We start from the raw sequence: 25,156 nt of genomic DNA, 5'->3' as shown, positions 1-25,156 counted from the left end.
AAAAAGCAATGGCCAAAGGGAAGAAAATAGAAGGTCGGAGAGACAGTAATAGACACAGGTGGACAGAGGTGAGGACCCAGGAAAAGATACGGACAGGGATAGAGGGACACCCAGGGAAAGGGAGACCGAGGAAGAAGGAAGGAGAGACCGATCAAGACAGGAGATGGCATGAAAGAGAAAACCAGCGGCAGAGAGAGAGAAGAAACAAAACAATGGGGACAGAGAGGAGCCCCAGGCCCGCTTGGGACACACGGGGCTTCTACGCACGGCCCAGAGGCCGCCCGCCCAGCTCCCGCGCATGCGCCCCCGGGGCTGGGTCGGAGCCCCGCACCTGTTGGATGGATCCCAGCGTGTCCGTGTACTTCTCCTCCGTCTGCTGGATCTCCCGCAGGCAGCAACACCGCTTGTCATACTCTGTCATCTTGGGCTGAGAGTGGGGAGCACAGGTCGGTGTTGGGGGGCGCGCCCCCCTCCCCCCACCATGAGGCCTCCCAGACGCCACGCCCCGCCCCACGCACCGGCATGGGCACCGGCTCCGCGGAGCGCATGAGGTCTTCGTAGATCTCATCACCCTCCGCCTCCTCGTTCTCCACACAGTCATACAGGTCCTCATCCTCTTCTACCGTGTCGCTGCGGGGTGTGGGGTCAGCTAGGGCCACCGGAGCCCCCAGGCCAGGGACCCCTCAGACCCCTCCCAGATCAAACTCTTGTCCCCTCAGGCCCCCCAGGGCAGAACTATGTCCCCTCTGACCCCCCAGGACAGGGCCATGTCCCCTCTGACCCCCAGGGCAGGGCCATGTCCCCTCTGACCCCCCAGGGCAGGGCCACGTCCCCTCAGACCCCCCCCCCCCCCAGGGCAGGGCCATGTCCCCTCAGACCCCCCAGGGCAGGGCCATGTCCCCTCAGACCCTCCCAGGGCAGGGCCATGTCCCCTCCGACCCCCCAGGGCAGGGCCATGTCCCCTCAGACCCCCCAGGGCAGGGCCATGTCCCCTCAGACCCTCCCAGGGCAGGGCCATGTCCCCTCCGACCCCCCAGGGCAGGGCCATGTCCCCTCAGACCCCCCAGGGCAGGGCCATGTCCCCTCAGACCCTCCCAGGGCAGGGCCATGTCCCCTCAGGCCCCCCAGGGCAGAACTATGTCCCCTCTGACCCCCCAGGACAGGGCCATGTCCCCTCAGACCCCCCCAGGGCAGGGCCACATCCCCTCAGACCCCCCCCAGGGCAGGGCCACGTCCCCTCAGACCCCCCCCAGGGCAGGGCCACGTCCCCTCAGACCCCCAGGGTAGAACCATATCCCCTCAGACTCCTCCCAGATCAAACTCATGTCCCCTCAGGCCCCCCAGGGCAGAACCATGTCCCCTCAGACCCCCCAGGGCAGGGCCATGTCCCCTCCGACCCCCCAGGGCAGGGCCATGTCCCCTCAGACCCCTCCCAGATCAAACTTGTGTCCCCTCAGACCCCCCAGGGCAGGGCCACGTCCCCTCAGACACCCCCAGGGCAGGGCCACGTCCCCTCAGACACCCCCAGGGCAGGGCCATGTCCCCTCCAACCCCCCAGGGCAGGGCCATGTCCCCTCAGACCCCTAGGGCAGGGCCGTGTCCCCTCCGACCCCCCAGGGCAGGGCCATGTCACCTCCGACCCCCCAGGACAGGGTGGTGGTCCCAGACACTCACTCGATCTGGTCAGACAGGCCACTGTAGATGTCTTCATCACCCACGGTCTCCTCCTCAGTGGGGAACGGCCTGAGGGAGCCCGGATGGTATGAGCCAGAGGCCTGGGGGCCAGGGACGGGGACTTGCAGGAGGGGTAGGACTGGAGCCAGGTCAGCCCAAGGATGCCAGCTCAAATGGTTACTCACATGATCCCCTTATTCTGGGCAATCGGGGTCCAGGACAGAGCAGACAGGGTGTAGATGACCTGTGACAAGGGCCATGGGCCACTCAGTAAGCCCCTTGCCCACCCACGTGCCAGAACACAGGCTCAGACGCCAACCCCCGAGGCTAGATTATCACAGTTAGACTCCATTCCCCTGGGAGCTAATTCAGGGTTTTCTCCCCCTTCCCACTGTTCTGTGTGAGCAGATCAGGGTTCCCTTAACTGAGCACCCACCACTCAATCCCCTAACTCTATGCAATCGTCATAACCACTCAGAAAGGGTAGGATGATATTATTCCTGTGTTACAAAGGAGGCACCTAGGGCTCAGAGAGGCATGGCCACAGATCTGAGGTCACACAACCAGTTAGCAAAGCAGGGACTAGAACCCAGTTGTGCATACCCCAAGCCAACCCCTTTGCATCTGGTGTATGGCCTGGTCTGACTTCTCTGTCCTTCCCCCCAACAGCACTTAGATTTCCCAGCGTAAATGTTCATGGAAACGAACGGAAATCCAATCTTCCACCTCTCTGTGCCCAGCTCACGGGAAGTTCAGCACCAGCTTACCTTCCCAAAATCCTGGACATCAAAGAGGTCAAAGGCCTCAAAGAGTTCACTCCGCTTGAGGCCAAACTTCTCACAGCAGGTAGACAAGAAGGTACGTATGTTCTTAAGGCACAGGAACTGCGAGGAGAGACAGAAATGGGGGTGGAGGGAACATAACAGGACAGGGGAGAAGCTGAACCCTAGGCAGTCTGACTTGGGAACTGGCATGGAAGGGGGGAAAAGAAGGCACAGCCTCCCTCTCACACCCTCTTCTGATAAAGATAAGTGTACCTGAAGCTTGATCTACCCCTGAAATCTTTTTTTATTGAGGCAAAATTCACATAACATAAAGGTAACCATTAACTGATAACAAAATGTATTCTGGACCTACAATGGAATATTACACAGCCAGAAAAAGGAGGGGAATTTTGATTTATGCTACAACATGGATGAATTTGGAAAACATTATGCTCAGTGAAATAAGCCAGACACAGAAGGATAAGCCAGAACAATGATTATATGATTCCACTTATATGAGGTCCCTAGAGTAGGCAAATTAATAGAGACAAAAAGTAGACGGTGGGAGCCAGGGTTGGAGGAGGGAATGGGGAGTTAGTGTTTAATGGGGACAGAGTTTCTGTTGGGGAAGAGGAACAGTTTTGGGTACCGTGGTAATGCTTACACAGCACTGTGAATGGGTTTAATGCTACTGAATTGTCCACTTACAAATGGTTAAAATGGTAAGTATTCTGTTATTTATATATTCTCCAGTTTATATAAATTTGTATTTATATTTATCAAATATATTTATATCATTCTATTTATGTATATAATATTGTGTCTCTTTTACCATAATAAAAAACCTAACCATTAACCACTTTAATTTTTTGAAGTTTATTTATTTATTTGTGGGGGGGGGGAGGAAGGGGAGGGGCAGAGAGAGAAGGGGAGAGAAAATCCCAAGCAGGCTCCACACTGTGAGCGCAGAGCCCAAAGTGGGGCTCAAACTCACGAACCACGAGATCATGACCTGAGCCGAAGCTGGATGCTTAACCAACTGAGCCACCCAGGCGCCCCCCAACCATTAGCCATATTAAAATTACACTTCGGTGACATTTAGCATATTTGCAATGTCATGCAATGATCAATTCATCTAGTTCCAAGACACTTTTCTCAGCCCACAAAGAAACCCTGTACCCATTAAGCAGTCACCTGTCATTCTGCACTCTCTTCCTTCTCCCTGGGAACCAGTGTCTGTTTTCTGTCCCTACATATTCACCTATGTCCATAACTGATAAGTGGATAAACAAAACGAGGCATATCCATACAATGGAATATTATAAAGCCATACAAAGTAGCAAAGTATGGATACATGCTACAAAATGGATAACCCTCAAAACTGTGATGCCCAGTGAAAGTGGCCAGGCACAAAAGGTCACATATCGTATGGCGCCATTTATAGGAAACATCCCTGAAGGTTGCAATTTCACGAGTCAACGCATTCTTTTCCTGTTTAAATCAGTCTGGGTTGTGTTGTAGTGACTTGTAACCAGAAGATATAAACTGATGTAGCAGTCAGACCTACAGGATGTCCCTCTGGGTTTGCGGAATTTGGTTCTATTGTTGCCTTATGTCAACTCACCCAAATGCCCCAATGGGCTCTGAGGTCCCTAGATCCTACGGAATCCGAACCAAATTTCTTGACCACAGTTTTATCTCACTGCCTTGCATGAGCACGTACCATGTGCCCAATCCCAGCTCTCTCTATATGCATATATATTTAATATGTATATATAGTATTGTATACATTAAAGGCATACTATGTGATGATTTGATATGCGTATTCATAGTGAAATGATTGCTACAGTCCAGCAAATTAACATCGCATCTCCTCACACAGTCACCATTGTGTGTGGCTCAGCACACCTGAAATCTACTCTCTTAGCATTTTTCCAGTGCTCGAGACAGTATTATTCAGGACGGCAGCTACATCATGCCCATACATTAGATCCCTAGACTGACTCATCCTACCTAACTGCGATTTTGGATGCTTTGACCACCGTCTCCCCATTTTTCTCATCCCCCCCCCCCACCCAGTGCCTACTAAGCTTCTACTCTCTGCTTCTATGACTTTCTCTCTCTCTCTCTCTTCCTCCTTTCATCCCTCCCTCTTCCCCTCTCTCATATTCTTTCTCTGTCTCTCTCGGAATTCTTGCAACAATCCTGCAAGTAATGTTATAGCCTCATTTTATAGAGAAGGACACTGAGGCACGGACAGCCAGCCAGAAAGCAAACCCAGGCAGTGTGACTGCAAGCATTTTGCCAGAGCAACATAATTGCTGCATCCACAGTATACCCAACCCATTATCTATGTAACATGAACTTTAAATAAACCTTAACTGAAATAAATGTATTTAAGAAGAGAACCTTACACCCTACTATCAAAAAAAACACAAAAAAAACAAAAAAAAACAAAAAAAACAACCCTAGGATCATTTGCTATGAAAAGAAGCCAGTGTAAAATAAATGTGATGTAAACAATGTTACTAAGTGCCAGCTGGATATTCTGTTGCCTACCCAAGGCTTGTTCTCTCTCTGTTCAAAAGAGATTAGCAACAGTAAGAGATGCCTAAAAAACAGCAATTCAACATCCATTTGTGATAAAGAGAGAGAGAAAAGGGGAAAAAATGACTCTTGGTGAAGTAAGAATGGAAAGGAATTTCTGTAACCTGATAAAGAGAGCATCTTCAAAAAATCTTAAACCAGGGCGCCTGGGTGGCTCAGTTGGTTGAGCGACCGACTTTGGCTCAGGTCATGATCTTGCAGTCTGTGGGTTTGAGCCCCGTGTTGGGCTCTGTGCTGACAGCTCAGAGCCTGGAACCTGCTTTGGATTCTGTGTCTCCCTCTCTCTCTCTGCCCCTCCCCCGCTCATGCTCTGTCTCTCTCTGTTTCAAAAATAAATAAAAACATTAAAAAAAATTTATTTTAATCTTAAACCTCTGTTTTAAATAAAAAGCAAAACATTGTATTTAATGGTGGAAATGTTGAAAAGATTCCCTGGCATTTGAAATCAAAACTAATCAGGGCTGTTCCCATTACCATTTCTAGGCAACACTGTGTTGAAGATCTTAGCCTGCAGTACAAGACAAAACTAAAGGAAAAAAGGAAGGAAGCCAGGGAGGGAGGAAGGGAAGGAAGGAAGGAAGGAAGGAAGGAAGGAAGGAAGGAAGGAAGCAGGGAGGGAAGGAGGGAGGAAGGGAAGGATGGGAGGAAGGAAGGAAGGAGGGAGGAAGGGAAGGAGGGAGGAAGGGAAGGATGGGAGGAAGGAAGAAAGGAGGGAGGAAGGGAAGGATGGGAGGAAGGAAGGAAGGGGGGAGGGAAGGAGGGAAGGAAGGAAGGAGAGAGAAGGGGCATTCTGCAGAAGGTGCCATCAATACAGAAAGCCCAAAAGAATACAGATAAATAACCAGAATCAATACAGTAACTTAACAATGCTAGTGAATACACAATCAACACACAAAGTTTACTGTGTGATGGTACATTAGCAAAAATTAATCATAAAATGTTATTTTTTTTAAGAAAACATGTACAAAATTCTAGAATAAGCAAAACTAATCTACGGTGATAGAAATCAGATCAGTGGTTGCTTCTGGGGTGGGGAGGGTGGCGGAGATTGACTCAGAAAGGCCACAAGGGATGGAAATGCTCAGTGTCCTGATAAGGGTGTGGGTTGCACAAGTGTATACATTTGCTAGAACTGGTTGAATGGTAAACTTGAAGAACTGAGCATTTCACTGCGCGAAAATTGCACTTCGATTTTAAAAGGATACCATTTACCGTAGCCTAAAAATTGTAAAACAAACATACAAAAAACTAGTGATGAGTAACAAATCTAACAAAAAGAAGTGAAAAACTCTTTTATGAAGAAAATTAAAATTGTATTGAAAAATATGAAAGAAGATCTGTACAAGTAGAGTGAAATATATACTAATTCTTGTCCAGAGAGACTCAACATTTAAAATTGTTCAACCTTCTCAAAAATTGAGCCATAGACCCAATGCAGCGCCAATTAAAATCTCAAACTGCTTTTTCATGGAACTTGGTGCAGGAATCCTAAAATGCATATGGACACAAATAGCACAGTCACAAATAGCCAAGACAAGTCAAGCCGAGGGGAAAAGTAAACTGCGACTACTCACATCAAGACTTAGCATACAGCTACAGTAATTAAGACAATGTAACAACAGTAGTCAGCCTCCAAGATGGCCCCCAAATGGCCCACAGATCCCAGGACTTGTGTCATTTTTGTAACTGCCTCTCTCACGATTAGCCCTGTGTGACTAAGTATGCTGGAAGTAACAATACGTGACTTTTCAAGGCTGGGTAACAAAAGGCATTACAGCTCCCACTTTGGCCTCTTGGATCACGGACCGGCCGCCATGTTGAGACCACTCAGTCAGCCCTATGGAGGGGTCCCAGGGGAGAGGAACTTGGAGGTTCCGTGTGGCTGAATCACCTAGGAGGCAGACCCTGTAGCCACAGTTGAGCCTTCAGATGACTGCAGCCTCACGAGAAACCCGCACACGTGCCTCGGTGAAAGAGCACTGCCTGTGTGAGCCAGTCCCTGCCTCCTGGAGCCCCCAACCCTTCCGGGGAGGCACCCTGGATTGAGAATGTAGCCTCTTCCAAAGCTGGGATGAAGAGTTTGGCACGCATAGGTTTGTTCGATCCTCCCAACAATGTTGCTACTGAGGTCTAGGAGGCACGCTCTAACCCCATCTGTCCTTCCGATTGTTCGAGCCCAAAATGTTGGGGTCACCTTGGCTCCTCTGTTTCTCTCTCATCCACTTCCAATCCATCAGCAAATCCTGTTGGTTCTGCCTTCCAAATACAGCCAGAATCCCGCCCCTTCTCTGCACCTGCCTGGCCCAAACCACCATTATCATTCACCTGCTTTATTGCAATGGCCTCCTTATTGTATCCTTGCTTCTGCCCTTGGACCCATATCATTTATTTTCAAATATTGTCACAATCTTCCCAAGACTCCCACCCTACCCAGATGCCAACCACAAGGCCCCACATGACCTGCCCCATCCCCTCCCCACCTTCCCCTCCTCCCTCCCTTCTCCTCACTCTCTCTGCTCCAGCCATACAGGCCTCCTTGCTGTCCCTCCAACATGCCGCGCACAGTAGTGCCCCAGGGCCTTTGCACAGGCTGTTCCCTCTGATCAGAATGTCCATCTCCAGTTAACACAGTGCCTCCCTTCCTTGTCTCTTTCAGGCCTTTGATGAAATGTCACTTCTCAATGAGACCTTCCCGGTCACTCTGCTTAAAACTGCACCCCCCCCCCCCACACACACACACATACACACACCTAGCACTCTCCGTCTTCTCCTCTGCCTTGTGTTTTTTCTGGGGCACCGTGTATTTCTCTTATTTATTTTGTTATTGTCAGTCTGTCCCCCTTCACATACTAGAACATCCACTAGGAGAGGATTCTCAGTATAGTTTGTTCACTGCTGTGGCCTCAACGCCTAGTACAATGCCTGGTACCCAGGAGATGCTCCACAAAAGTTGGTGAATGCGTGAACCCATATTTTATAGATGGGACACCTGAGCCTCAGTGAGGATGTATCACTTGCCTGAGGCCACACAGGAAGGAATGAAAAGCCAGATACAAGTTTTCAGAGCCCAGAGGCCATGCCCCTAACCACTGTACCACTGCACCTCTTTGAACCACACCAGGCTGCCTCCTGATGCCACGAAAGAGGTTCGGCACATGACAGGAACCACATGTAACACTCTCCTGCCCAGCAGCCTTTGCACGGCGGTAGGCTGACTCCAGACGGGGCTCTCAAGTCACCAGGGGCAACAGAGCACTTGGCCTCATCTGGCCAGAGGGAGGAAGTTCCCTCCTGACCTCAGGGAGATCAGCTGAGCCTTGAGACTTCTTCCCCCCAGTCATGTGACATCTCAAGGGGCGAAAGGGGCTATGACTCATCAGCCCTCCTGGATGGGGTAGGCCCAGCTGAAAAACGGGGGGCTCCCTCAGACAGCAGGAATGACTGAGGTTAGACCACCACAAGGACTTCTCGGTAGCCCAAAGCGTGGGAGAAGGTGACAAAGGACAGGAGGCCTTTTAACCAAAGGTAGGAGGGGCGTGTGAATACATTTCCTCCCCGTTGGTGAGGCGAACCCCTCAGCCCCCCTCCCCCTTCCACCAGAATATCGTAGAGCTGGGCTGGCATCTTGCCCATATGCAAATCAGCACCCAGACACTTCCCCTTTGCCTGCGGGCCCCTCACCACCCCTGCCCGAGACAAAGAAAGAGCCACAGAGAGTTTGGTTAGCTTGCCACCCTCCTCCAGGGAACCAGTGTGCAGGGACGGAGGCCCCATTTGGTGGCTGGGGGCAGGGAGCAGGAGAGGGACCCACAGCTGAGCACAAGTGCAGCAATCTGCTCCCCCACCCCCAGCCCAGCCCAGGGAGCCACCGGAAACAGGAAATGCCTGTTACCAGGGCTTGCTCAGGGAGACAGAGGAAGGGGGGGGGGGCCTCCGTGTTCAGCCCTGAAGCCCCTTAATCTTGGGACTGCAAGACTTCATCTTGCAGACCAGAGAGGCTGGGCATGCTGTGCACTCTTTTTGAAGCCTGGAAGCAGGGGTGCAGAGCATCACCTCCTCATCCTGGCCTTCAAAACCTCCCCCCACGCCAGCCTGTCTCTCTTCTCTCTCCTCCCCTCTCACCCCAGTACACACTCAGCTTCTCAGTGCCTGTCAAGGGGGTCAGAGAGACATGGTTCGACTCCCAGCCCGGCGGCCGCCCGCTGAAGAAACTTGGGTGGGTCACTGCACCAACTTGGGGGGGGGTCCTCATCTTCACTCTGGGCATGAAAATACCAACTGAATCTCCACTCCAGCACCTGGCCCAACAGCCAGGCTCATTCATTCATTCATTCATTCAGCAAGCAAGCATGTATTGAGTGCCTACTGTGTGCCAAGGCCTGGGACCCGGTGGTGGCCAACACAGACAGAACCCCGTCTCTACAGAGCTTACAGTCTAGTGGGGAGACAGACACTGAACAGACAGCGACATGAGACCGTTACAGCAGTGGTGAGTGAGCACAGGAACCAGGACAGGGAGCCACGGGAGGGATCTGGTGAAATGGCAGAGGTGTCTGATAAAGCCAAGGACCGAGGGGTGGCGAAGAGGGAGGAGCAGCGCTCCAGGCGACCCTCACACCCCGGGGGCTGGGATGTCAAACGGAACCACCAAGTTGGAAGGATGGCTTGGCAGTTTCTTAAAAGGTTAGACATTGCACCTACCACGCGATGCATTCTCCCCACCCCCACGGCGTTTACACAGAGAAATGAAAGCAAACGTTCATAGCAACCATATCAGTGGCAGCCAAAACATGGCCACCCAAAGTGTCCATCGACGGGAGAAAGGATTAGCAAAGTGGGGGGGGGGGGGGGGGCGTCTGTGCGTTGGAATACTACTCAGGAATAAGGCAGGAAGGACTGATGCACACGGCACTGCAATAAATCGCAGAAGAAGGTGCCGAGTGAAAGAAGCAGACTACCGCCCCCCCAACCCCCGCCCCCGCCCCGGGTGGCTCAGCCAGTGAAGTCTCCGACTCTTGATTTCTGCTCAGGTCAGGATCTCACGGTTTGTGAGTTCGAGCCCCACGTCGGGCTCCACACTAACAGCATGGAACGTGCTTGGGATCCTCTCTCTCCCTCTCCCCGCCCCTTGCCTGCTCATGCTCTCTCTCTCTCCCTCTAAATAAACATATAAACTACATTTAATTTATAGAATTTATAAAATATATAAAATAATATATAAATATATTTTAAAAAAAGAAGTAAACTAAAAGGGTACATAACATATGATCAGATGATGTCACATGAGAGAACACTTTAATTTTGCAACCACCCCTTCATTGATTCAACAAATATTTATTGGGCATCACCTAGGCCCCAGGTACTGATTCCGGTGCTGGGGATACAGCTGTGAACAAAAGGGATACACACCCCTGCCTGTGCGAGGCTGACGCTCTGGTAGAAGGAGACACACAACCAAAGTGTTACACGAATACGTATGTGGAGGGGGGGAGGTATTAAGGAAGAAAACTAAGTGGGATTAAAGGGATGGAAAATGCCAGGAAGGGGTGCAGTTTTAAATAAGGAGGTCTGGGAGGCTTCACTGAGAATGTGATGTCGGTGCAAAGCCTTGAAGGATGGAATGATCCAGGTGGGTGCCTGCCTGCAGAGGGACAAGCCAGGACAAAAGCCCTGAGGCAGGAGGCTGCCTGGTGCATAGGAAGAAGAGGTCAGAGGCCACTATGGCTGGAGCAGAATGAGAAAGGGGGAGTGGGAGGGAGTGAACAAAGGGCAGTATCAGGTGCTGATCTGCCAAAACTGGAGAGCAAAACTGTGCCATCAAAATGGGGCGGGTGCTTGTCCCCCAAGCACCCCACCCTTTGGCCATATCTCTGAGTCCTTGAGACGGAAGCACAAATGATTGATGCCTTTCCCCCAATTCCCCCAGTCCCATGCCCCAACACAGAGCACACTGAAGGGAACAGCCGCACATCTCTTGGGGTGCTGGATGCTGTACTCAGGTGGGGATCATTCCGAGCCCCCAGGACAAACAGGCACAAGACAGACAACCCCAGGTGGATTTCTGGAAACACACTATCCACTGAGCAGCCATGAAGGTGCTGTGGTGTTCCACCAGGACTGGAGGTGACTTGGAGGAAGCCGGGGACATTATGACGGCAGGAAGATCTCTGATGGGTTGTCTAGAGGAAGGCTGATGAGCTGTGTGCTGGTGGAGAATCCTAAGAAAGGAGATCTGGGTTTGATCTAAGGTTGAGCTGAACTCCAAAACCACCAGAGCTATTAGAGCTAAAAAGGACCCTGCCTTGCAAATTAAAACCGCTGCATTTCGTCTGTTCTCAGGCAAAGAGCAGTAGCAGCTGCTCCCGTTGAGATAATACACTGAGCTCAAAGAGGCAGTCACTATGAGGACCGTTGGCCTGCTTGCTCTCAGAGCCATTCCCTGTCTGCCATTTGCTCTACTCTGTAGCAAAGGGAACTACATTTCCCAGGCTCCTTTGCACCCTGGCTTCCAGGTAGGCTTAGCCAATGGGATGCCCAGGCAGGAAATCAGAGGGCGGGAGAAAGAGAAACCAGGGTATTTCTCCCTCTCTTGCTGTGCCTCTTCACAGCAACAAATATGTCTCCTTCCTGGTCTCAGCTCCCTGATGATAATGGCTCTTGAGCAACGTCCTGGATCCCCTGCATGGTTCTGGCCTCTGGATCCTAGTCACGTCACCTCTTCTACTGTTTCTCTAGCCTAGTGGCCACTCTCTGTGTTGCCTCAGTATTCCCCATCTGTCTGCTCAGCTCCCCCATCATCCATGAGCCATTCCCTGAATTAAATCCTCTCTGAAAGATCTAAGATGATTTCTGCTTTCCTGGCTAAACCCTGACTGAGAAAACGAGAAATTTGAAGCCAGGACTATCTTGTAAGGTTCATATGTCCCTTCAGAGAGGCAATATTCATATAGTGCTTATGGTGGTCACAGGTTTGGGGTTTCAAATCCCAACATAGCTACTTGTTAACTTGGGCAACTCACTTAAACTTTCCATGTTTCCATTTCCTCATCTGTGAGACTAGGGTTAATAATCAGTAACAGATTGTGCTTTCCCAAGATGGCCACAAACATATCGCCCATGCAGCAAGCTCTTCTGCAGTGTGATTTGTCACACCACCCTCAGGGGGTGGAGTCTGATTCCCCTGCCCTGGAATCCAGGCCGGTTTTGGTGACTGCAGCAAAGCGACACTACGTGGTCTCCAAGTAGGTCAGCGGCTTCCACCTTGTGAAACACTTGGTCTCTCCGCACTCCTTCTCAAAACCCAGTCACCATGTTGTGAGGGAGCCCAAGCCACACAGAGAGCCCGCATGCCAGTGCTCCAGTCACCAGCCCCAGCTGAGCTCAGCCTTGAGTCACTCCAGCCCAGACTGTGAGTGAAGGGTACTCCAGCTGATTCCAGCCCTCAGACATTCAAGGCTTCTCATCGTGGGGCTGACAAACCATCGTCTCCACACTCCATTTGAATTCCTGACTCACAGAATCTGTGAGAATTCTAAAATAGTTGTTCTACGTCATCAAGTTTGGGGTGCTCTGATTCACAGAAGAGGTAACCTGAACGTAATGGCACCTACTCCATGGATTTGCTGTGAAAACCAAAGGAGGTAATAAGTTTTACGTACTTTGGACAACACTTGCACATAGTAAGGGCTCCATCCATCGGACCTGTTTCTATTGTTGTTATTTATTATACTTTCCAACACTATTCCCATCCACTTCAGTAAAACTGTTCTTTTCCAAGTACCAACACCTCACTGTACTCAGGTGGGGATCATTCTGAGTACACTTTCCTCTTTTGGCCTCTGGATACTACATCCTTCTGGCTTTCCTCCCTCCTGAGTCACTGGCTCTCTTCTGACTCCTTGGCTGCTTCTTCCTCCTCTCCCTGACCTCTCCATGCTGCTGCACCCTGGGACTCAGACCCCTTTCCTTCTCTCTCTCTCTCTCCCTCCCCCCTCCCTCTCCAGATGATCTCATCCACCCGAATGAGTTTGTTTACCAATCACAATAGGTTCTGCTTGCGGCATGTGACGACTTTACAACCATTATGCTCACTTAATTCTTGTGACAGACCTATAAGGCATGGGCTATTGTGACCCCCATTTGAAAAGTGGGGAGACTGAGTCATGGAAAGTTTCAGTAAGTCATCCAAGATCCCACAGTCAGGACTGGAACTCAGACCCCCATGCAGCTAGAGTCCTTGCCCCTGGGATTATAGGACAGTTAGGGTATCAGCAGCACCCTTGTTCTTTACCCACTAGATGCCAGGAGCACACAACTCCCTCCAGTAGTGACAACCAAAAATATCTTCAGGCATTGCCAAATGTCCCCTGGGAGGACAGAGCTACTCCCCACCGCACTAACCATTAGGCTATGCCGCCTTCCTTCTCCATGGTAACTCAGCCCCATCAGAACTCCTCAAAACCTGGCTCTCCCCAGCCTTCCCATCTTAGCAGACAATGTCCCCATTTGGGCAGGTTCCTAAGTTATAAGCTTAGACAATATCTTGCCTCCTTTCGTTCACTTCTACGCCTCCCCCATCTGGACCATCAGAAACTCTGATTGGCACAACCACCAAAATGGGAGCCCATCCATTAGTCCCAAGTCCTAGTCCATGGCACCATCACATCCCTGTGGGACACCTCCATCGACTCCCTCTGCCCATGTCCCCTCACTTCCATTTCTATCACCCTTACAGCCTGGTCCCCCCCAGAGCAGCTAGTAGGACCCCTTTAACCTACCAGTCTGCTTAAACCCTCCAAGGACTTCCCATCACATTTAATTTTGCACACGTACCCACAGCCAGGCCAGTGAAGTGCCTTCCTCCCAAATCTTATTCCCAGCTCTCTCCCTTCATCGTTCACCTTCCTTCAGACCCTCCTCACAACGGGGCCTTTGCACAGCATTTGCCCCCCCACCCCCATTCTTCCCAGAACTAGCTCCTTATCCTACAGCTTTCAGCTTGTCTTGACCACCCTCCAGAAGCATGACCCTTTCCTCTTCTCCAACTTGACCCCTGGCCTATTTTGTCTGCAGCCGTTATTGTAATATTTTGTTGATTTTCTTGTGTACTGTCTATAGTGGGTTGAATGCTGGCCCTCCCCAAAAGATGTGACATCAGATGCGTAGAACCTATGAATGTGACATCATTCAGGAAAACAATAATAATAAAAGGACTTTGCAAGATGTAGTTAAGGATCTTGAGATCATGAGGTCATCCTGGATTACTGGGGAGGGGGGCACTAAATCCTTCAACAAGTGTCCATACACAAGATACACAGAGGAGACCCACAGATACACAGATGCAGGGGAGACAACCTTGTGAAGACGGAGTGACACAGCCAGGAGCCAAGCAACGCCTGGAGCCACCAGAAGCTGGAAGAGGCAAGGAACTGTTTGCCCCCAAGAGGCTCCAGAAGGAGCTTGACCCTGCCCACACCTTGGTTTCAGACCTCTAATCTCCAGAACCACGAGACAATATGTTTCTGTTATTTTAAGCCACCCAGTTTGCGATCCTTTATTAGGGCAGCCACAGGAAACAAGTACACTACCCTTCTCCCCCACAAGGCCATGAACGCCGGAGAGCAGTGAGTGTATCTGTTGTGTCCCGTCCCATAAGCCCTGCGCTCAGCACAGAGCCTGTGGCTGATACTAAAATAAATGATTATTCTAACTCAAAGAAGCTCACAATCTCTTCTTTACTGTCCTCAGACAGTAATTGTTCATACACGTCTCTTTGGACCCTCCCCAAGACAGGAAGCTCACTCCCTCCAAAACAGAGTTTCTGTTTTGGACACTTTGACATTGGACATTGTCTGCAGACACTTTGTTGTCACAACTGCAGGGGAGAGGGTGCTACATGGGGCGGGTGGAGGTCAGGGATGCCTCCAAACATCCTGCAATGCACAAGGCAGCCCTCAGGACAGAGAAAGATGCAGCTTCCAATGTCAACGGTGAAGATCTGTGCTGAAGTTAGTACTTGAAGCCAATATAAACGTGGGGGGCCTCCTGACATCTACCCCCCCCCTTCTTCTGCCAGCAGACCCTCAGTGTCCCCTGTGGAACCATGCCCCCTCCTCCTAATCTTGCTCCTTTGGGTGGGGACCCCTCCTCCCCAGCTGCTGGAATGGGTGTGTGACTCCAACCCAGCCAATCAGAACACTGTATTCCACCAACCGCAACAATTGGTTTGGAACAGACACGTGACACACACACCCCCGCCCCCGCAAAGAAATCCCGTCCAATGAAGCATAGACTGGGCTTGAGTGCCCATTTTCCACTGCACACAGAACTGCAGGCAATACGCTTGGAGCGGCTGGGCATCCTTGCCCACCACGATGAGGGGAAAGAATGGCCGAGAATGCAGGAAAACACTCACAAGACAGCAGAGCCAAGAGATGGGGGCGGGGAGGGGTTCCTGAGACTGTCAGAGCCTCTGGATCCAGCTGGACCTGAAGACGTTTTCTCCCAAGCTTTTCACTTATGGGAGCTAATAAATCCGATTTTTTACTAAGCCAGTTTCAGTGGGGTTTTCTGTCACAAGGTCTAAAACTCTTGGTGAAAATTTCTGCAGACTGAGCTCAGAATTTCCTCAAATTTCAAACTTCTCCGACTGAACATCCCTTATTTCTTCCCCAGGGGACCTGACCCCCAAGTTCCTCCTAAAGTCCAGGTCTCAGAACACCATCCCTGCTATCAAAGGGCGACAGTTCATCTCTGCATTGTGGTGAGGTCTTTAGGAGCTCAGCTATGCCCACCCAACACAGCCTCAGGTTCTGCCCACTTCCTGGCCATTAGTGTTAACAAGGGAGACAAACAGAACTTATTTTGGCTCCTCAAATATGCCCCAACCTCCCACACTCAATCGGCATGTCTCCTCCTCCAGGAGGCCTACCCTGATTGCTTCTGGGGGGTCTCCTCCTCTCTGCGCCCACAATGCCCTGGGCTCCACCCACCCATCATGGACTGTGCTCCGCTCCTTTGTAACTGCCCATTTCCTAGTCTACTTCAAAGAGCTGCATGAGGGTCTGTGTCTCGTTCACCATGGAATTCTCTATCATCCTGCACATGGCCTAATAAAAGGAAATGTCTATGATGTGGGTGGTGTCATTATTGTTATCACTAGCATCATCATCATTTTTCCCATTTTATAGATGAGAAAACCAAAGGCAGAAGAGGCCTTGACACTTGCCCAAAGTCACATAACTAGGAACGAGTAGAAGCTGGACTGATCCCAAGCAATCCATTCTTAACCACTGCTAAACCACTACCACTAACCAATAATAAGTAAGCACTCAACAAATACCCATTATATCAGGGATCAATTGGAAAACTCTGTAAAGAGACAGATAGTAATTTTTTTTTTTTTGGCTTCGTGTCTTTGTCATGACTAGTCATATCATGAAATCAGCCCCAGACAAAACGTCCATAGATGTGTGATTTGTTGTGTCAATTAAATTTTGTTTCTGAAATGAGGCAGCCACCTGATAAGTGATAGTTTGCTGTTCCTGTATGAAAGGGACAATGAACAGATGAATGAATAGTCAGTAAATATTTATTGAGCACCTACTATGTGCCAGGTGCTGTTCTAGGCACAGGGACGCAGCTGTGAACCAAACAGACAAAAAGCCTTTCCCTGACATCCAGTGGGGGGAAGTGGATAATAAACAAACAAATAAAATCTATGTAAGTCAGAGGGCGGTAAGTGCTACGGAAAAAAATAAAACAAGAGAGAGAACAGACATGCAAAGGCCCTGAGACTGGATGGGGCTTGGTGGGTTCTGGGAACAGCAAGGAGGCTCTTGTGGCTGGAATAGAGTGAGGAAAGAAAGTCCTGAAGGGTGACATTTCCCAGTACTAGACCCAGAAGGAGGTCAGTACACAGAATAAAACGTTAGAAGAGAAGGCACAATACCAAATGTTGACGCTCCCAGACTTCCAGCCCCATCAGCCGTAGTAGATATCTTCAGATAAGATCTTCTGGTCAACCCAACCCAACCTACTTTGCTGCAATTTTCTCCCACCCAGGCTTCTCCATCCCTAGCTGGATCCCTCCCCTGTGGCTTTGGTTCAGGCCCTCCTTATTCCTTTTCCCACCATGGACTCCTCCAGGCCAACCCCTCCAGACCTGCATCTCTGAAGGCAGCGAGGCATCACTCCGGGGTTCTACGACATTGACTTTTCTATGTCCACCCAACCCATTTCCTATCCTCTCTGGCTCCCAGCCAGACCATTTTCAGCCTCTCTTGCAGTTGGAGGGGGCCATGTGATGGAGTTCTGGCCAATGGAACAAGAATGGAGGCGACAGCACCACTTCTGGGCCTGGCCCATGACGGCCTCTCATGGGTTCCCTCCTCACACTCCTCCCCCCTACCTTCTGGGATAGAGACGGCTCCAAGGGCTTCAGGGAGAGAAGGGCCATGGGATGGGGAGAGCCCAGGTGCTACAGGGACTTTGTAAAGAAGAGCCACCCTCTTAAGCTCCCAGTTGACCCAAACTGGATTGTGATGTCAGCAAGAAGTAAACTCTTATTGCCACCGAAGTGAACAGTTTGTTACAGCAGCTAACATCACACACGCTGACTTACGCCACATCGTACAGCCAACTCAGACTGACTGAAATCAAATTAACCAAAAGCGTGCCTCCACCATTTTAGCATTTGCTAAATTCAGCACATCAATCACATTAATAAGGAATTTAACTTAACCTATCACATTTAAGGCTCACCCAAGCCTTAAAGGTGCTATTCACATCCCACTTTATAGATAAGACAACAGACAACCTCAGACAGGTTAAGCAACATTTTTTTTTCCTTCAAGATCACAAAGGTAGTAAGTACCTGACTTGAAATTCAAGCCAGCTTAATATGTAAAGAGTTTCTAAAAATCAATAAGAAAAAAAGGGAAACGGTCCCAGAAGGAGAAAAAAAAATGGGCAAATGAAATGAACAGATACCACTTTGCCGAGAGAAGAGAGAAATAGCTCTTAGACAAAGGAAGAGGTTCAACCTCACTCAGAATAAGAGAAATGTGAATTGATCTATAGTGAGCTTTATCACCCATTAAGTTGGCAAAGCTCCAAAAGCTTAACAAGAGAACAGTCTGTGGCAAGATGAAGGACAGTAAGCACTCTTATGCTTTGCTAGTGGTAATGTAATTAGAACAGTCCACAGGGGAACAATCCCATATGGAGAACAGCTTGGCCATATGTGCCAGAAACACTAAGGCTCACACACGTTGGGCCGGCAAGTCCTTCTGAGAACGTATGCCATGAATGTACGTGCTCATGTGTATGGCAGCAATAGTAAGATTTCTACGTAGCCAGGGACTTTTGTACGTTCTTTAGAGTAATCCATTACCTGTCACAACGATGCTTAAAGATAGGGATTTATTATCCCCATTTTACAGATGAGGAAACTGAGGCACGGACAGGTTAGGTAACATGCCCAAGGTCACAGGGTGGAGTCTGCAAAAAGCGATTCGTGGACAAGGTTAATGGCTGCAGTAAATGTATCATAACGAAAGCCTCGTACCATCCAAGTGGCCACTGAGAGAAAGGATGATCAAATAAATGATCACCCAGCTGAGCAGTGGGACAGAGGCATTTTAGGGCGACTCCGGACAGCAAGAACCCCAGGACCGGGCTGCCCACGGTTCCAGTCCCCAAGTCTGCCGCTTCCAAGCTGGGTGCCCTGCAGCACGTTACTCAACATCTCTGTGCCTCCATCACTCATGTGAAAAATGAGGATAGTTACACCTAATAGGGTGTTGTGAGAATTAAACAAATGTAAAAACTGCTTAGAACAGGGATCTGCAAACTGTTTCTACAAAGTTCTGTATAGTAAATATTTCCAGCTCCACAGGGAGGACAGTCTCTGGGGCGACTGCTCAACTCCATAGCTGCAGCTGGAAAGCAGCCATAGACGATATATACACGCATCAGTGGGGATGGCTGCGTGCCAGTAAAACTTTATTTATAAAAACATGCTGTGGTCCAGATTCCGCTGTTGGACTATAGTTTGCTGGCCCCTGGTTTGGACTAATGCTTGGCACAGAGTTAGCTCAACAGAAGTAATTTGTTTAACAAATGGATTATCCGGCATATCATACAGTCATTTTTTTTTTTTTTTGAATGAGGACACTCTCTCTATATTGATTTGGAAAGATTCCCAAGACGATATAAAGGAACCAGTTGTATGTACCATCTTTCAAGTTAAGGGAGTAGGGTAGGAAATAAGAACCTACATTTCTAGTTGCCCATGTTTGCAATAAAGAAATTCTGGAAGGATATACAGTCAACTTAAAAAAGAAAAAAGTTACTTATGAGGAAAGGAAGGAGCTGGGTATCTGAGGGACAGGACTAGAAGTTAAACTTTTCCCTGTGCACCTTTTTATGTGTTTTAATATTTGAACCATATGAATGTATTATTTAACCAAATATTTTAAAGACTTTTGCAGGCTCTCTGTCCCCTAGCATAGGATTTCTCAACCTTGGTACTATTTTCAATTGGTTTTTCGTTTGAGAGAGAGAGAGAGAGAGAGAGAGAGAGAGAGAGAGAGAGGGAAAATGAGCAGAAGAGGGGCAGAGGGGGAGAGAGAAAAAGAAAGAGAGAGAGAATCTCAAGCAGGCTCCACACTGAGTGGACGCGGGGCTCGATCCCACAACCCTGGAATCATGACCTGAGCCAAAATCGAAAGTCGGATGCTCAACCGACTGAGCCACCCAGGCGCCCCTCAACCTCAGCACTATTGATGTTCGGGGAGATCATTCTCTGCTGTGTAGGATACTGAGCGGCATCCCTGATACCTACCCACATTTCAGTAGCATCTCCTAGATATGATGGGGCCAAAAACGTGTCCAGACATTGCCAAATGCCCTGGGGGGGCAAAATCAGCCCAGCTGAGAAATACTACCCCAACCCAAATTCCTGCTTGCCATTATGCTACCCACCCTCCTGCTACCCCCCCGTCCTTCCTAAACAGACAGTTTATCAGGCGTTTTCAGGTGTCACAGACTGTGCTAAGCAGTGCTGACATAGTACAACCGTCCTCCCAATAAAGGTGCCATTTGTACCCATGTTTCACAGATGGGGAAACTGAGGCTCAGAGAGGTGAAGCCAGGAAGTGGTGCGTCAGAATTTGAACTCTGGCCCCTCAGAGCCACCTCCCTCGAGCTGAGGCCCTATTCTAACTCTCCTGCCCTCTCCACTGCCTTGCCAGTGACCGGGGCATTCACAGGCTGGGGACCTTGACATCATCCAGGGCCCAGCACCTGTTCCTGCCAGGTCTAATCAGCTCCCGTGCCCTGGCGGGTCTTTCCCACAATGACTGTCACATTCATCCCTCCCTCCCCACTCCCTTGGCCTTACACTTTCATCTCTGCCACCCAGACTCCCAGAGGAAGGAGCTGAGTTAGGCTGTCTGCGGCTCAGTGTGCCATCTATGAGGATATGATCCTGTCTCGGCCTCAGATCTCAGAGGGACCATCCAGCTTAGAGACTCCCCCTGGTCCGACCTCAGTCATGAACCACTCCCACCAGACTCTGTGGGCACCCACAAGCTCTCACCTCAGGGCCTTTGCACTGGCCGCACCCCTGCCAGGAGCACTGTGTCCCGGAATTCACAAGGCTCATTCCCTCACTTTCCCCAGGGCTCTGCTCAAATGTCACCTTACCAGCGAGGCCTCCGGGACCCCCTATTCAAAAGCGTGACCCGCACACTCCCACGCTCCCTCCCCTGCTTTGTTTTGTCCCTCCCCTCCCCACAAGTTAGACATTGTCGGTCTCGCCCACTGCAATTCGGGCTCCTCAGCGACAGGGCTCTCTGTGTGTGTGTCTCAGCACCAAGAAGAGGCCTGACATACATTGTAACTGGTGATGAGTGAATGCCCTCTTTCAGCCCTCTTCCCTGGAAACAACCGAGAAAAAGCAGAGTAACTGTGAAGAGGAAAAGAGAGAAACGGAGAAGTATCCAAATTGCAGCCAGCCGCTCAGCCCAGGAGCATCCCCACCCCTCCCCGTTTCTCCCTCTGCCCTTCGCCCTTCTGTATCCCAAATGCCACTGCCACATCCCACAGGCAGTCCACATCCCCAGCTTATATCAGTTGACAGACGGGGCCCTGCTCTATTCATGTGGCACCTCACCTCCCTCCACCTTACTGGAGCCACCTTTTAGCTTCCTGCACACATCCCTGCTAGGAACAGCGCACAGGGCTGAGCTTCGAGGGGAGACGAGATGAGCAGGGGGCAGGAAGGCACAGAGCTCCAGATGGGGAGGATTGGGGGACCCCCTTGTGCAGCCTGGGGCCTGACACAGCTGGGCACAGGAAGCCAGAGCAATGAGAGAACTCCTACTCATGCTGCAAAACATCACACAAATGTCCCCTCTTGTATAAAGCCTGACATCACCAGGCAATGTCTTGCCTTTGCCTCAAGGGCCCCCAGCCCAGAGGTTTCTCCCTCTGTCCCAGTCCTGACAACACAGGGCTAGGGGTGTCTGTGTCTCCCAGCCTGGGAGCACCCGGAAGGCCACGCCTGGGTCCTCCGCACGGCCCGGCACAAAGACAGAAGCTGTATCCCTGCAGCCCCCCGCAGCCTCCCTCCTAGATAGTAACTCCACGTCCCCGTGCCCTTCCCTGGGGAACCAGCTGCAGGCAAGATGCAGGCAGGGGTGGAAGTTCATCCTCAAGTCTACCGACTTCCTGATTAGCTGTTGTTAGAGCCTCACTGGGGACCCTGACTGCCTGCCAGCCTGGGGCCAGACGGGGACGTTTGGCTGGAAGCTGGGAGGTAAGCAAATGTAGGCAAATCTGGGATGGCCTGTGGCCAGAGGGGCTGGGCCTCAGGAGTTCCCTCACCCTTACAGGAAGCCCTGCCTAGGCCAAGGAGGGTGGGCCACCCACCTCTCCCACCCCATGGCCCTGTCCCTGGGGAATGCCCCCAGGGACCCGCCCCTCCTCCCCCGCCATGGGCCCACTACCCTAGCATCCGCACATGGCCTCTCGGACCAGAGAAAAGGCCCCAGAACAATGAAACAATGCACAGATCCCGGCACAAAGGTTTCATTCCAGAGTGGAGCCTGAGGGCCAGAGGCCAGGGTCCCCTCAGACTCCCAGGGCAGGTGAGGCAACCAGAGCCCCCAGACCCCAGCACGCACGGCCTCCACCCCGCACCCAGGAGACCACAGCGGCCCAGAGAAGGTGCTACAGACAGTGGCCCCAGTCACGTTATCTCCTCCACCCCCACCACATTCAAATAGGGATTTGAATATGTTTCCTGAGCCTGGCAGGGCCAGCTCAGTCCATCCACCCTCCCCGGACCTGGGCCCTTGCAGAAAGCCCTACAGAGAAAGGGCAGCTGTTTCTAGGCTCCAAAACCCCAGGATCCACTCTCGGGCTCAGGACCAGGGGCTTTTCTCAATGCCACCTAGGGATGGAGAGAGCTAGGAAGACCAGAGCCCAGGGGCCCACAGCCCCCCACCCACCCCATGCGCCCCAAACGCCCCAGGCCCAGGCAGGAAGCGAAGGGGAAGAAGATGTGAGGGGAAGGAAGGGGCCCAGGCCCAGGAGGAGGAGACACATGTGGGGGAAGAAGTTGGTGGAGGCCCCTCCCCCATAGGCAGAAGTGGGGGGGATGTCAAAGGAGGCCAAAACCTCAGGCACCCCATTGGACACCTGGGGGTTCCCAGGTGTCCCTCGATAACCCCCACACAGCCCCACCTGGGGCTTGAACCTCAGTGGACTCAGTCCGGGACCCGAGAGCGTTAACCCCGAGTTTGCTAGTTCTCAGCCTGGACGTGCACTAACTCAGAGCCTGTTAACCCACTCCTGTTAACCTTGGGTGAAATACCCCAGAATCTCAGAGTTTACCGCCCCCTCCAGCCGCCCCCCATCCTCCCCTCCACGCCAGCCCCAGAGCTGGGAGTATATTCCCGTCCACATCACAAGCCCAGAGTTTCAGTGCCTTACCCCTCCCGGTGCCAGCCCACGGTGCACCCCCCCACTCCCAGCCCTTGGCTCACCTGAGACATCTGCGGGCGCAGGTTGACCTCACGCAGGTTGATGGCGTGGGGCAGCAGGTTGTTGAGCAGCTGGCACAGAAGGACGCCATCCCGCAGGGCCTGTGCCAGCTCGCACACCTGGGCCCCATCCCAGGTCACGCGGTGGCTGGGGGGCAGCACCCGGCACTGGATCAGCCAGTGGGTGCACTGGCGCCACAGCTCCATGGTTGCTGCCTCGCCGGGCGGCCCGCGCCCTCGCGGCCTCCACCGCCTGCCTGCCTGCCTATGCTAGCCGGCTACCACTTCCTCTTTGCCTGTAACTGTCGCCCCGGAGGGGGTAGAGGAGGAGGAGCCATGGGGGGGGGGGCGGGGCGGGGAGAGGCGGGAGCATCAGCAGTCCGGCCTCCCCTGTACAGGACTCTTTTCCCGCTCAACACAACGCACCTAGGAGTGGGGGGCTGCCGCTGGAGCTCCTGAGGCCTGATGCCTTCCGCCACATCCAACCCACGAGCAGTAACCCCCCCCCCCCCGGGGCAAAATACTCAAAATCTGCTCTCTTCTGAACCCTCTCTCTTCTGCCTCCACTCTGGCTTGGCCCCCCAACATCCTAGCTTGAATCAACACATTCCCCCTCCACCCTGGTCCCCAGGCTCCCCACCTTGCCCCCCCCCCCCACAGTCTATCCTCCCCACAGAGGAGCACACCTGTGAGCACCCGGGTCAAGTCGTGATGCCCCCTTCTGACAGCCCACCTCCCTGCAGCCAACGAGGCCCCACATGACACATCCCTGTACCCCTCCTTGCCCTCATGTCTCCCACTCACCACTTTCCCTCAGTCAGCCTGCCCCGGCCACGCAGGCCTCCTCACTGTTTCTCCAACACTTCAGGCCACCGCAGAATTTTGCCTCCAAATCCTGCCACAGGCCCTTTGCACATGCTGCTCCCCCTGCCTTAGGCAAGCAACTTCATGGCTAGCTCCCCGGCCCCAGCAGTTCTTTACTCCATGTCACCCTCTTAGGAAATCTTCCCAAATCTCTCCATTTTAAATCACAGCCTTTCTTTCCCACTTCCCCGCGTTAAGCCCTGACCACCATCCGACAAACCTGACCAAACCTGACATTTTATACATTTGTTTCTTTGTTGTCTATTTAGAAATGTGTCTCATTTGTTCCCAGCACCTGGCACATATACACGCGCTATAAAACTTTCTTGAATGAATAAATGAATGGTCGGAAGCTTTTTTTTTTTTTTTTTTTTTGGCTCCACCTCTGACGTTTATCCCAAGCTCATCCATATACTGCCATGGCCCTGGCCCCCACCGTCTTTTTCCTTGTAGACATCGATGGTGTTGTTCGTTAGTCTATTCGTTAAGCAAACACTTACCATCTTCGTAGCCCTTATCTCCACCTGAAAACATCTCGTCTGCAAGGTCTCTCTCTCTCCACCTCCACCCCACCAAGCTGAGTAGACTCGACTCCCCTCTCCCGCCCATCTCACAGGCACGCCCCTCAGATTCTTTTTTTTAATTCTTCCAACCACTAGGGGGCGCTAGACTCCCACACTGGACCACCACCCCCCCACCCCCACCCCCGCCCCGCTCTACTCTCTGCACCGAAACTAGGCGCGAGGGGATCAAGGAAAAAAACGCTCCCCTCAGCTCCTCCTCCGCAGCCTCGAGTCTCTTCCACATTTCGCGGAGGGGGAAGCCAAGCCTGGAAATCACCAGCTTTGCGATCCCGCAGGCACCGAAACTTTTCATCCCCAAGCGTCCTTGGCGCTCTACGACTCAATTTCCTCATCTGTAAAATGGGTGATGGTAACCTTCACCGTTTAGAATTTATGGTAGGGATCAGAGGTGGTGGGGCTGGGCTGCACGGATGAAAGCGAGGAGGACAGGATGGCGCTCCAGGGCTCGGGGTACGAATCCCGCCTCCGCCACTCACAAGCCGGGTCGACCTGGGCAAACGGCTTGGCTGCCTCGCGCCTCAGTTTCTGCATCTGGAAAATGGGGGTGATGAAAATTAGTACCTCCTTCACTGACAGGTCTATGTGAAAATTAAATGCGTTGAAGCAGGTCAGA

At 51.5% G+C, this 25,156-nt stretch overlaps 1 protein-coding gene across 5 annotated transcripts in view; it reads right to left on the bottom strand.

Annotated features, from left to right (window-relative positions):
* Window positions 1-23,392, bottom strand: part of VAV1 (vav guanine nucleotide exchange factor 1) — a 47,330-nt gene extending 23,938 nt beyond the window's left edge. For 4 of the 5 annotated variants that reach the window (XM_042977968.1, XM_042977969.1, XM_042977970.1 and 1 more), the window contains exons 1-6: window positions 23,099-23,392; window positions 2,442-2,558; window positions 1,860-1,918; window positions 1,675-1,743; window positions 519-630; window positions 332-427 (exon numbers count right to left, since the gene is read on the bottom strand). In XM_042977968.1, coding sequence (XP_042833902.1) covers window positions 332-427; window positions 519-630; window positions 1,675-1,743; window positions 1,860-1,918; window positions 2,442-2,558; window positions 23,099-23,302 — 657 coding nt within the window. In that variant the 5' untranslated portion in view covers window positions 23,303-23,392. Of the gene's footprint in view, window positions 1-331; window positions 428-518; window positions 631-1,674; window positions 1,744-1,859; window positions 1,919-2,441; window positions 2,559-17,454; window positions 17,975-23,098 lie in introns of those variants that run through there. The other variant, XM_042977971.1, reaches the window with a different exon arrangement.
* Between the last annotated feature and the right edge of the window lie 1,764 nt (window positions 23,393-25,156).

The sequence above is a fragment of the Panthera tigris genome, chromosome A2 (assembly GCF_018350195.1).
Source record: "Panthera tigris isolate Pti1 chromosome A2, P.tigris_Pti1_mat1.1, whole genome shotgun sequence".
Lineage (NCBI taxonomy): Eukaryota > Metazoa > Chordata > Mammalia > Carnivora > Felidae > Panthera > Panthera tigris.
Note: the sequence above shows the minus strand (reverse complement) of the source record. Positions and strands in the feature narration are given on the sequence as shown.